At 47.1% G+C, this 13,152-nt stretch overlaps 4 protein-coding genes across 4 annotated transcripts; 2 read left to right on the forward strand and 2 right to left on the reverse strand.

Moving 5' to 3' along the window:
• Positions 1 to 1,912: 1,912 nt before the first annotated feature.
• Positions 1,913 to 2,297, forward strand: DEU56DRAFT_906891 (uncharacterized protein; the record flags this gene model as incomplete). Its single annotated transcript, XM_041356857.1, has 3 exons — positions 1,913 to 1,919; positions 1,989 to 2,114; positions 2,176 to 2,297. The coding sequence occupies 3 exons, from the start codon at positions 1,913 to 1,915 to the stop codon at positions 2,295 to 2,297; spliced, it is 255 nt and encodes an 84-aa protein (XP_041214950.1).
• Positions 2,298 to 6,467: 4,170 nt separating this feature from the next.
• On the reverse strand, positions 6,468 to 8,368 carry DEU56DRAFT_868114 (major facilitator superfamily domain-containing protein; the record flags this gene model as incomplete). The annotated part of the gene is made up of 8 exons (XM_041355461.1): positions 6,468 to 6,647; positions 6,744 to 6,873; positions 6,927 to 7,043; positions 7,089 to 7,466; positions 7,515 to 7,736; positions 7,842 to 7,931; positions 7,981 to 8,088; positions 8,205 to 8,368. 8 exons carry the CDS (start codon positions 8,366 to 8,368, stop codon positions 6,468 to 6,470), a joined length of 1,389 nt encoding a protein of 462 aa, XP_041214951.1.
• A 1,043-nt stretch (positions 8,369 to 9,411) lies between these two features.
• Positions 9,412 to 10,783, forward strand: DEU56DRAFT_768855 (uncharacterized protein). Its single transcript, XM_041351263.1, has 5 exons — positions 9,412 to 9,750; positions 9,798 to 9,916; positions 9,972 to 10,423; positions 10,483 to 10,593; positions 10,653 to 10,783. The coding sequence occupies exons 1-5, from the start codon at positions 9,518 to 9,520 to the stop codon at positions 10,743 to 10,745; spliced, it is 1,008 nt and encodes a 335-aa protein (XP_041214952.1). The 5' UTR covers positions 9,412 to 9,517; the 3' UTR covers positions 10,746 to 10,783.
• A 1,316-nt stretch (positions 10,784 to 12,099) lies between these two features.
• Positions 12,100 to 12,591, reverse strand: DEU56DRAFT_906895 (HLA-B associated transcript 1; the record flags this gene model as incomplete). The annotated part of the gene is made up of 3 exons (XM_041356858.1): positions 12,100 to 12,227; positions 12,285 to 12,355; positions 12,422 to 12,591. The coding sequence occupies 3 exons, from the start codon at positions 12,589 to 12,591 to the stop codon at positions 12,100 to 12,102; spliced, it is 369 nt and encodes a 122-aa protein (XP_041214953.1).
• Between the last annotated feature and the right edge of the window lie 561 nt (positions 12,592 to 13,152).

The following is a 13,152-nucleotide window of genomic DNA, read 5'->3' on the forward strand; positions in this document are numbered from 1 at the left end:
TCTGTTGGCTGCCATTGACCACAATCAGAGGGTGCCGACTGCCTCGGATAATTTGTAACTGCCCAAGTTTGTTGTTCAGTTTACCTTGTGCCCAAAACAAAGCACCGGTTCAGACACAAATGGCTTGTGAGGCACATAGCGGAACGTGCGCGTGAGCTTTGAATATTTGAAGGTCGGACCACCCTCGGTGAGCGCATATTTGTGTACGTTTATTTACCAAAAGGTTTGGATCCTAACAGTTGCAAGCAACCGTTACATAATTTTAACTTTAAACTTGGACGTCGACAGAACCCAACCAAAAAATACTTGACTGGGTGCAATTGCCAACTATCGTGCTCGGGGTGGGTTGATTCCATCACGCTATCAATTAGCATTAGCAACTCACTCAAGGTATGTCTACACAAGGGATCTAAATCAGCTACGTGTCTCTGCGTTGTTCAAGCTCACAGATCTGAGATGCAGTGTTCATTCTTATTGACGTAACCACTCAAGAAATCTTGATCCACTCTGGCCATTCCTCATCACAATTTCAAAAAGAGTCGACCAATCTCTCCGTGTCAGCCCAGAGAACGTATAGACCTTGATTGTTTCGGCTTTCAGTGTTCTAGTGCCTCATGTATGCTCCTCAATACAAATACACAGCGTCTAATCAGCAGATGCTATCGGCCTCATCGAATGCTCGGATGTATCTGTCCTCCGCTCGTACTATTCGGAAGATGATTCATGGAACGAAGATTTGATGTGACCACCACGGGTCCAATTTCTATCTTCGACAACAACTCCGAAGCTCGGAAGCGGATCATGAATCATCCGTTCGACTTGATTGTGTTCTTCTTGGGGCACACACAGACTTGTCATCGCCTATCACCTGTTACTCAGCATCTCCTAACTTGTGCCTATCAACATGCAAATTGTCCATCCGTTTCTTCAGGCGGTCGGGTCATGCACTTGCTTGTTCACAAGTCGAACCTCCATCTACTAAAAATACAACTTGAACGCGTCTTTAATAATGAAGTCTTCGCGCCGCGTACCATACGTGAGGTTTATTAGATTTATGTCTTATGCCATTTTTATACGGCATCTTGCATCTATCTCCTTGCATCTATCTCACTTCTCGCGAAGCCAGAGGACGAAAACTGGAAACGAGGTAGCACTTAGACGCGCGCTTACCACCGATCTTCGCAATTGACATCTTTTCCGTATCTGTCGTCATACCCCACATGCACCTGTCGGCCCCGCGATCAAGTTGACAAAATGTCTACAACACCACTTTATTCTTACCATCTGCCAGACACTCGCGTCGGAGGTCAATAACGGAACGTTTGCACAGCAGCCACACTTGTTTTGTTTTCTGCTCCACCAGCGATGATATGTCATCATGGACTCACAGCCTGCTTTGACCTTGTTCCTGGACCTCGAAACTTCTCATGCAAGCCTATCTGATCCATATTGTCCGTTCTACCATCATGATCATCTGCATTCAATCGGAGGGTGGACGCAGTGTCAAGGCCGGAGCTGACGATGTCATGTTTCCAAGTATCCCGGCCGGTCATCTAGTGCAACACCTTTGGCTCCCGAGGGTCAGATCGAGCAAGCTCGATCATCAAATTCCGTTCCAACACCCATGGCGTATCGAATCTGCAAAGCCCGCTAGTAAAGGCCGGTAAGTTATCGATATGCCAAAGCTGTTGTGTACATTTTTGTTCGTCGTGTGTCCCGGTGTCTGATGACCTATACTCCTTTGAACGGTGACTCTTGTTCGTGCAGGCACTGCTAACTGATGCCTGCAAGCTCATGGGGGGGATTTATACGAGCATGAATCTGGTGTTTTTGACCAGCAGACAGACAGTTCCACCTGAACAACAGACACTCCACTGTATTACTTTCAAGTTCAAATCTCAGGCCATTCATAATGAATCGTGCGTTACTCTTTTATCCGAGGCAGCCATGCCACTACCTATATTTTGTTGACCGTCCGCAATGAACAGACTTCGCCTTACGTCTCAACAACTTCCTCCAGGGTCGGTACGGCTCGTCCGCCGCCACTCGCGTCAAGTACGAGGAAACAAGCAGCGGCCCACAGAACAATACTATGTGGACGGGCACTTATTTGAGTGCGTGGTGTGGTCTTGATAAATGTTCAGTCGTATTTTTTTGCTTACCACATACTTCTAGTCGACGATATGAAATACGGCGAAGGGTCGGCGACGAGCAAGAAAGTTGCGAAGGAGGCAGCCGCTCAGAAAACCATTGAATTATTAGAGGCCGAGGGGCATACCGTTCCTATCGCTGCTTGAGCCCTAACTGCCCGCAACTCGTTTTTTAATACTCGACGTTGTGGATGTATGGGAATGTATCGCTACTGGGCTCGGATGATTTTGTATGATTAGAGTCGTCGAAATTAACTTTCGATGATTATTGTAGCAGTACATACTTCTTGATGTTTCCATATTTTGTACGCCCGCCGCCCTTGTATTACTTACTCTTATGTATTCATATTTTGTGTGTCCATTGCCAAGTGAGTGGAAGGTATAAATTAATTGAATATGCCGCAGTGGTATAATCAAAGCTCGCAAAATCGTAAATTGAAACCTCGGGAAAACGCCATAAAGAAAATACCGTAGCTACTACGCCGTGAGGTACAAAATGCCTTTGAACTGAACTGCCTAGTCGCTGAAAATCGCGACCGGTCGATCGATCGACTAACCCGCGTGCAACGAGTCCGTGGCACAATGTCGTCTTTCATTAATATTGTAGCAGGTCACGCGCATAGCCTCTTTGTTCACTGTGACGAGATACGCCCAACTCGGACCCGGACAACTTATTTGGAGTATGTTCACTCATCGTCGGTGATGATCATGATGCTAAGGTACCATTTGTGCATTACATCGACGTAATGCGCCTAGTCGAGTGGGGCGAACTATAAAGTCGTCGTGTGACGACCCATCCTCTTTACGGCATCGTCACAACGCGGAGCATGGACAGTACCATCGATCATATCGCCCAGGCGGTATTGCTTGCATATAGCACACCATAGAATCCGTGTCGATGCATTTTGCCGAAAAAAATGCACAAGGTGAATGCTGCGTGCGTTAATTCCTTTGTTTATTTGAACCGTAACAATGTAGGTGATCTGACAAGAGAAGGATGTGTGATTCCCCCCTAGTCAGATCATCAAACAAGTGAGGAGATAGCGTGATAAACATGTCACACAAGGACCAGATTTTCACTAGGAGTCAATATATGCCGTTCACTCACCCGACGGTAAATATCCACCGAGCTAACGAACGCTGCCTCAAGAGGACCAGTGTCGGCATCGAGAAACACCACATATCCGAGTATCGGCGGGTCGCACCCATCGTACCCAGCCATGCGCATCTCGAGGCTTGATCACTTCTTCTACCCCTTGCGTGGGGCACCCTGTTACATCTAAACTATCGTGCCAGCGAATGTCTGGATTACAAAATGTGGGCTGACCAGGGGTTGAACGTTGAACTGGGTGGTATGACACCGGGGTCCGACGCTCATAGTACGCAAGGATAGAGGTAAACCTGGAAGCAGAAGAAGCCTCCCGACTCGGAGGTGGCACCTTTCGACATGCCAGCCTGAGTCCGTGGAGATACATATTGCTTGCACTGATACTGCGGAAGACTCTATCGTGGAGAAGGAACGACTGCCCTAAGTCATTCAACTAAGGACTGCCTAGGGGAGACTATTGAGGGAGAAACGAGCTGTTGAGAGTCGGAAGAATCCGATCGCGATAGCTTCCGAGACGTCTGGTTCATCATCATGCACGTCGACCACCACCACTGTAAGTCAAGTAATAGTAAATGGGCAGTTACATCTTCACCAAAACATACCTATCCAGCCCAAGATAGTCTGAATTCCAAACTGCCTCGTTCCAGGACCACAACAGAATCCCTGTGCTTCCAACAACCTCATCCGTACCTAGGCTGCCCACTGTGACACGTTTCCGCCGTTTGATCAAGACACAATAAGAAGCAAAAAGAATGGTACGGATAGCGGCTACTTATTCTCTTCGCTCAGGCTGTGGAATGAATAGATATTTGGGCGCACTAGTGTCGTCTGAGATCTGAAACTGCTATGAAACGGATTCTCGCTGGGTGTACGTAATTATTCGGACGCCTTTCCCGTCGAGCTGCTCCGAGTTGGTCACTGTTTACTAAATATTTTCACTTCCATTCCCTTCTAATTGTAAGTGGCGCTAGCCTTACAAGAAGCCGGTCATGCAGACGTACAGGAGCATGCATCAAAACAGCGCGGGCGCCGGGTATCATCCCTGTAATGCTCGTTCCGAACATAAAACGCTGGATGTTGATATCATATCCCGCACGAACACCGTCGCTATACGTCCCCAAGTTCGCCTCTCATTATGACCCTGGTCTCGAATGATCCTAGATGGTGGCCATTGATTTATTCGCATCGTATTTCTAGCTATGTTACAGGTTCGTGGAGAGCTAGTCGGATGACGGCCGCGATGATTCGATCTAACCTTGCCTGTGGTATCGCAGTTGCTGCTTCTGCTGGGATGATGTACGATTGGGGTGAGTAAAAATAGTGTTCAAAAACTATTGATGTCTTGATGGTTTTTCCAGCACTGACTTTGGGACAAGAGGTAGGTCTGTGCCATTACCAGAGTAGCTATTTCACTCAAAATAGTTTCAATAGATTGAACTAGTCTGGGTGAGCAAAGTCTCACTTCATAAGAGCAACTTGTCAATACAATTAATTCGCGGCAGAGGCAACGCTGGTCCCTCATGACTGTTCTGTATCTGATTGTGCGTAGTTTGTGTTTCAATTATGATCGGCAAGTTGTACTGACTCTAAAATATCCTAGATGCGCTATTTTGGAATGTTATATGTTATGTATGTCAAGGCTATGTTGCCAGTGTTGTTCTAATCAACCATCTCTCACATTCAGCATCAACATTCTGGGTATGTTCCTGACATGCGCTGTGTTTGTTTCTTCTGACCAGCAGCATACAGTCAGTGTTCCGACAATCTCTGGGACAGATGTAGTGAGTACTCTGCACCAATGCCTGTTGTTCCCGTCTAATTAACTGCACTCCCATATAGAGGTGAGTCAGATTCTTGACCAGCTTCGTGGTTCAGCGTGATTGAGTCATGACTGTCATAGCTGTGAGTTTGTTTCAAGCATGTGATCCTCCGATATTGATCACTAATTGGATTTGTCAGGCCAGATTATGTGGTTCGCATTAGTTTGGATGAGTATCGTTGGAAGTACAGTACTAGGCGGTGAGTTATGCAGCTGTAATATTTTAGTGATGCTGAAACATCGTGCAAGTCATTGTGATTGCTCGGTTACATGCCATGTATCAGCGATCCAGAAAGGTGCTGTTACTTCTCGGTCTCGTCTTCCTGGTTGTCAACATTGCCACCGGAGTGCTCGCGGCAATATCAATGATGGATATTTCAGCAGGTGAGTTTAATCATGGATGAAAGACTCGAGGTTGACAAATACCAGAGGAGCAGATTCTCTTTGGCACCTATCGGTGCACTGTTAAGTACGAAGGAGATAGCATACTTCTGGCTTCCGTGACCTGGATACTTGGCACGGTATGGGAGGTCCTCGCAATGTTTCTCGCAGCCTGGATTGTGGTAAAACACTTCCGTGAACTGCAACGATCATCGGTAGGAGGGGTTTTCGGGAACTCTTTCACGATGTTACTGAAATCTCACGCGATTTACTTTATGAGGTGAGCTCATAATGTGAATGCAGTCCCCTTTTTGCGTTGACGTTCCGCACACATTAGTTTTATTGTTGTTTCTGGCTTCAGGCTCGGTTATCTGTCTCCAACGATATCAGCGGTATGTTGATCTGTCGCTGACCTCGGTACGCGAGCACGTTTAATCATTCTATAGGACCTATATTCCCTGGAATCTCTAGTTTTTTTTGGATTGCTCGACATTTTCCAGTTTGTGCAGATATTTGTGCTGGGGCCACGCCTAATCCTTAGTGTTCGAGAATATTACGCAAAGCTCGTGGCCGAGTCCAACCCCGATGCAGCAACTGGCATGAATTCAATTGTTTTCGGGGAGCGCGTGCACGTGGTGACTAGCGACAGTGTGTGACACGAGAGACGCTTGGGAGCCAAAGTTTAAGAAGAGTATCCATGTAGTACTAGAGAAGCAAAGGGAACGTGCTTTAGATTTGGGCTGGGGGAAAACATAAAAATTTAACAACAGCTGGTCTGTTATTTATAACTTTTGGATATGAATACAGTACATCAGTACAGATTACTCAAAATGAAAAGTGTCTTTGTCTGACTTCCGAGGTATGTCTCGGGCCAGTACTAGTGCTAGCGCTGAGCGCCGATGGATAATCAGATTGCCAGCATGTGGTCTGTTGGCAAGGTTCGAGAAGTGTCCTCCGAACAGGTGAACAACCATCAACGACGCGGTCAAGCAGCACAATCAATCCTCGACTACACCAGATATCTAAACCCGATCGGGTCCCGAAGCTCCTTTATATCCTTCGCATCTCGCTCGTTCCTCTCAATCTGCTCATTCAAATGCTTCAAATACAGATGCATCCCACCGAACATAGCTGTCGAAACCCCAATTGCTGCGATGGAGATGGCATAGGAATAACGATATGTCGGGCCCTAGTTGGACGGCCATATGTACCTATCAAAAAATGCAGTCGTAGATCATTAGCAAGAGCGAAAGATCGATGATAATGTCACTTACGATCCAACAACATTGCCTATCTGCCCCACTGCGTTAATCAAAGCAATAACAACGGCTCGCTTCGCAGGTTCTCTGGCGAAAGTATTGTTGATCCACCCCCAGAGCACCAGATATCCACTGAGGATCGGAGTCATCAGGAACCTGTGCGTCTCTGAGTACGGGAATGGCGCTTTATGAGAGGTGACACCACTTACAACGAAATGTAGCGCACAGCCTTGTTCATCGTAAACATTGACATAATGAATGCAAGGGCACTGAGTGCATTGGAGGCAGCTAAGTATTTGAAACGCCTTTGCTTCTTGTCAGAGTACCTGATCTCCGTGAGATGCGAGTTTTCGATAGAATGGTCCACTGACCATGTAAGAGCACATGCGACTATACCCGCGAACACCCAAGGAGGAGCGCAGAGCAGCAACGTTTCAGTTGTGTTATATCCCAATGTCGCGCACAGCGTCGGGAAGTAAGCGGTGAAAGACTGCGCTAACAACTGGAACATGAGCGCAACTGAAAACCACCATACCTTCCAGTCAGATACAGCATCCCGCAGTCCTTGGATGGTGCTGTGTTTCCCAAGCTCATCAGCCATACCTGAGCCATCTTCTGCAAGGCGGGAAATAGCAAGTGCTCTTTCTTCAGGGGTGAGCCACCTGGTGTTGTGTGGGAAATCTGGGAGTATGAATATCGCGCAAATTGCGACTAAGATGGTGATGCCGCCTTCAATGAAAAACAACCATCTATAGATCATTCAGCTCGAGGGAGTGGCAGAGACGATCGTTGCTTGCCTCCATGCAGCTTGACCAAGTTTGCCCTGCATTTCGCGAAGTATACCAGATGCAAACAAGGATCCGAATGCAGAGCTAAGGGGAATTCCATAAGAAACGAGAGCTAGTCTAGAGGCGAGCTCGTTCCGCTTGTACCATCTAGATACAAGAAAAATAACACCAGGGTAGAAGGGCGCTTCGGCAAAGCCAAGAAATAAGCGGGCAAAAAGAACCCCAGTATAACTTGGACCGAACCATCAGACTAGAATGATGCAAAACAAGAATATGTACTTTGTTGTGATCCCTGGGTATGATTAGCAGCCATCTTCATGAACGACCTGTGTCGACAAACCTGTTAATACTGATATTGTACCCCATACTATCATACAAGATGGAATAAAGACAGCAGGTCTCTGCAGCCAGTGCAGGAACATGTTTCTAAAGAAAAGTCACGTCCAGCTGTCTCTCGATGAGGGATGAAACTCACCCTGGGACTTCCATGATAATGAATCCAACAAATAGGACAGACAAGATCGTGGCGAATTGTTGCCCCTGCAGGTGCAGGTCTTTCTCAAAACCTTGTAACCGAACATTGCTGTGGACGTTACGAGATTAATTCGAGTACAACGATGTGTAACACACCTATAATTCGATCTGTCGATCTAAGGTGCGCAGTGAGTACCAGAATAGAGTTCAAAAAAATCTAGACACACTAGGTTCAGGGTATACAAAACCGGTATCATGCACATGTGCAAATCAAGCTTCCTCAGTAATCTTCTCTCAAGCTCATCGCGGGTATGACAGGGTACACCAGTGGGCAAGTCGTTGATCTCGTCGATGATGTCAACCGTTTTTGTATCGTCGAGAGAAGGCATCGCCAGGGGGAGGGATGGACGCAACAGGGAGGCTTATATATCTTGGCGACATGCGGGGGATAAGAATGATACCGTCAATTGACCATAACAGTCATACTAGCGATGCCCTGGATCGGTGGCTCTGGTAACCGGTTTGGCTAAATGGTTGCGCTGGAGGATGGAAGATGATGCCAGAACTTTGCAGCGAGATGGTAGGCATTATCCGGCAGAAATCCAGGGCCAGCGGATATACAGTCCAGAAGATGCAACCTATAAAAATATCAATATAAACACAACTTGAAATTACACTGGCCGCCGCGATCTGCAACCTTTCAATTAGTACGGACCTGCAAGCTGCTGTAAATTCTTTAGTTGAGACTCATCTGAATCGCTGATACATGAAGGTTCTGAAAATCCATCGCTACACCCCCCTTCTCCATATATTGAGAATAAATTTAGGAGATGCCTCACCTCGAATATATCCCAAAAAGCCAAGAAGGGGTGGAAACCCGTGAACTCCAAGTTGCCATTGATGAAGTTGACATCGTATGTGTATTGACTCTTCAGAAGGAGAGGTGCAATCCCACCCCACGCTGATACTTCTGCCTACAACATTCAGCCTCACTCACACACGAAGCTGGAGCTCATCATTTCCGTGAATTTGAGAATCCCTGACACTTTGGTACACTGATACGGAGTTAACCATACCGTCATACACCAGACTCGGAGAAGGAAGACAGTCACGCATGTTGCCAGAAAAAGAATTGCGGGGTTTTGCGTGGAGCCAAAGGAAGCCAGCGGCCACTCAGCGGCTTCAAGCTTTCAACCTGAGATAAGACGGTAAGTCACAAGTCAATTAAAACAACCTTCTGAAGCGCGACTGCCGGGCATGACAAATACCTGAAATTATGGCTTCAGAGACTCGTTAGGGCGGCAGTACTTCGGGTGACCGTGTCCTGCCAACTTATACACAGCAACGCTCAATTCAAAAAGAAAGAAAAACAAATGTCCGCCACCGCGATCGGGACGAAGCGCCCATGTTCGTGTTAGGGACAGCTAAACCAGCCAGAGCTGCATAGTCTGCATGCACATTCCAAAATAAGTCATCAGGCTCAACAACAAAAACGCGTAAACAAGCATCAACAACGCGGTCGAACAGCGCCCAATCGAATGTCAGAAGCGTCGAGCTCTCGTCTCCTATATCGTGGCTCGCTCTCTCTGCCAGACTCTTACATCCTCCTAGATGGACTCACATTCTCAGCAAACCTTCTCACCAACAAAGACCTCCTCCATAATCCACTAGCACTGGCACTCGAAAGCATGCGTGGTCGGCCTTCCCTCAGACTTAAAGGCACGGAATCGCTCAAGAATCTATGCATAGACCCTTCAGATGACGTCTGTATGTATGTGGATCCATTAAATCTCATCACACCCTATTTACACCCAACAGGGACATTCATCCATCCGCCACCCTCTCTCGCGTCTACTTTGAAAACATACTCTGCCTATCGCGTCTCTCCCCTGATGGACGGACGGAAATAGGTGTGCGTGTCGCCTTGGGAGATACTGGTACATTCACTTCTTCATTCTTCCGTTTGATCCGGACCACGATTGTCATTTGTAGATGGTCCCGCAACGACCGAAATACTAATATTCGGAAAGACCCATTCTTCGCTTACCACTCCATCCCTAACAATACATGTGGCACGCATCACTCCCGCTGCTCGTGCCCCCCGTCCAGACGACCCTACACCCCGAAAACCGCCTCAGCATCTTCTTACGCGCACACAATCTATCGGAGAACTCGCTGCCAACACGAGGATCAAAGTCAAAGGAGATGATTCAGAGGTGGTGAGACGCGCAAGAGAGGTGATGCTGCATTTACCGAATTCGAAACCGCGAGGGCGAGGAAAGGACAAGGAAAGAGGCGGCGCTGTGTTCAAAGTACCTGCGCTCCCAGCAAAGAAAATCAATCACGCCACAGACGCAGACGTTTTCGGACCTGTAAGCAATTCTAAAGGCAAAACACGCGCGGCAGACGAAGGAATTGGCGATACAGAGCAGGAGAATAAATCTGTCTGTCCAACCCTCTTCCTTCGTGTCCCTGCGTTGCGCTCAAACGTGATATTGTACAGATCATCAAGAAATTCGCTGTGAGACACCTTGATGGAGTCGGTGTGTCCAAGACGCATGTAGAGTTTAAAGAACTCTTTGGGTTCGTGTATCGTGGTACTGCGTTCGCTCTTGTGCGTGAATATATTCATCTTCGCGGATGTGTGATTTATACTTATATTTGCACTTTCAGAGAGCCACGATAAAGAAATCTCCTGTTAGTGCGCGAGCTCTAGATACGCTTGTGGAAGCACATATTAAACTTTATGTTACATCACCCACTTGAGAGGATGGGCTCTTTTCCAGCTGGAGATCGTTCGCATATAGAACGTCTACTGAATAACAAAAGAAGTCATAGATATGTAATGATACTCAGCTGGAAACCAACAATGCAAGCCTCTGGGCCTCCAACCATACCGCTTACGCCCCTAGAAGACTCTGAGTATTGCTCGAGCTTCGGATCTGAGCAAAGGCAGGACCGGAACGGTTTGGGTGTGTACGCTCACGTGTTGTTATCCCCTGTGGCGTCAGCCGCTACCAAGGTGTGCGGATACACAATCGACTGTTAACGGTTATCTGCGTTTACATTGGACATCGCGGCTGGAGACACACTCACATTCTGTCTCCGCCTGCACGGGAAACGCTTTCCAGTTGTCGTCGCTGTCCACTCAATTTCTGAACCGCATATCTCCTTCAAGTTGACCCTCGTCATTTATTCTGTCGAAAGTTGCAAGTCAACAAGGTTCGTTTGATATCTTCTACAAGTCTTGCAAATGAATATCATCTTCGAGTCATTTAAAGTGCCAAATCATCAACAATGAGCCAAGTTCACCACGCCACCCTAAGACTATTAGACTGGAGTCCCTGTCGAACTTTTGTTAGACATACTCGGCCGTCCAGTAAGGACAAAATCGCATGTGTACAAATTATTAACTCGGTCTCTCCAGATATGCAACGGTGTTCGATAAGTTATCGACTCTTCCTTGGAGCTGTTGTATTCGATGAACCTCAAATACTTCAATGCGATCTCGGTCCCTTTTCCTAGTTCAGTCCGTACTGACGTCCGAAAACTTCGCCAGTCGCTTCAACAAAGCGAATCTGCATGGCAGAAAGCACGATATTCAATAATTGCCATCCCGGACCCCATTCCGAACCCTCCGAATATGTACCGATGGTCTCGCGGCGTTATGGTTCCCAGTGGAGCGTCTACAACAAATATTGTTTTTCCAGCCCCAACTAGCAGATAGCTCCAATACCCCGATCTTGCCAGTCAGTGGGGCTGTAAAATCAACAGGGTAGTGTCACATTACAAATTTCCGCCCCCGCAGGATCTCGTGATTGTCCTTGCCAGAGCATTGATTCTTTCAAGTTGTATTCTAGACAGGTTACGATGTCCGAGTCATTTTCAGATCACTCTCAGAGGATGAAGTCCATCCTGAAGCTGCATCTGCTGTCGCGAGGGCAATCGACGTGGAGCCCTTCAGCCCTTACGCTCCGAAATCCTCGATTTTCGGGTATTATTGTGTCATTTTGTTCAAAAACGTCAACAAAGCACATGGTGGAGCAGCTGACTTTTTGCAAATTTGGGACTGGTAAGTCAAAGGACGCTTTTCAGGTCAGTGAATCTGCTAGACTTCATTTTATGACTTGTAAATTATCTGGACTTTGCGGTGCCCCAAAGTCAAGACCGCTGTCTTATCATGTCCTGACTTTGCCTGGCAGAGGAAGTCTATTCCTAGAACATCCTGAAGTATGCGCTCGTGTTGGACTGTTGAAAAGAGTTTGGTGAGTCCAGGATACCATTTTGAACGTAACTAAAGCAAACCAAATTTTGAGGGGTGCTCAAAACCCAAGTGACTAATGGAGCTCAGAATTTCAGGTCTCAACACGAAATCCCTGTGAAAAGGGGTAGACCATTTTCAAGATGAGCATGGTTTGTGACAACACGTAGAATAAACGAACCTGAAGCCTGCTACATGTATTCCGGTAAAGTTTTTCTTGTCTTTATCAACCTCGCCGTCCACTGCTGACGCTGCTGCTCCGTTGGTAGAAGTCGCTGGAGCTGCGCTATTAGGGATAACGTCATGCTCGTCCTCGTAATTGAGGAGTTCCTCATTATCGTGGGAGCTCATTGTTGTGTGTAGGTTGCCAGAGAGGGGTTCGTTGACAGAATTCAAGAGGACGGACGGCATTCGGCGAACGCCGAACCGGCCGCTCCCAGGCTAGCCAACAGTCCTCGGCAGTCTTTTTCAATAGATCTCTAGTGTAAGGTTCATAACGAGGCATGCGCGCGTCGCGCGAGAGCCCTTAGAACTCGAGACTTTAATTCAGGAGGACCTATAGAATCACAATTGTCACTTCGCGTTTTCAAGATGTAGGCTCGGTATGTGGGTCCGTGACTGTTATATAATATCCCCTGATTGAATCTGATAATCGGCAGTGATCAGCACCGTCGACTCTGATGAAGTTGAAGTTGAATGTGCCCATTGTCTACTTTTCACGCTTCATAGTTCTACTCGGTGCTATAATTCCTCTTGGTTGTACAGAAGGAAGAAGGAAGAAATATTCCTGACGTACTGTGCACATTTGCGTACTTGCGAAACAATGAATTAACTCAGTTTCCTGACGAACGAATTTTTTTTGTTGTCAACGCGGTATTGTTGCATTCCCTCGTTCATCCCGTCGATGCCCTC

The sequence above is a fragment of the Suillus clintonianus genome, assembly GCF_016758775.1.
Source record: "Suillus clintonianus strain FC179 chromosome Unknown DEU56scaffold_3, whole genome shotgun sequence".
NCBI lineage: Eukaryota > Fungi > Basidiomycota > Agaricomycetes > Boletales > Suillaceae > Suillus > Suillus clintonianus.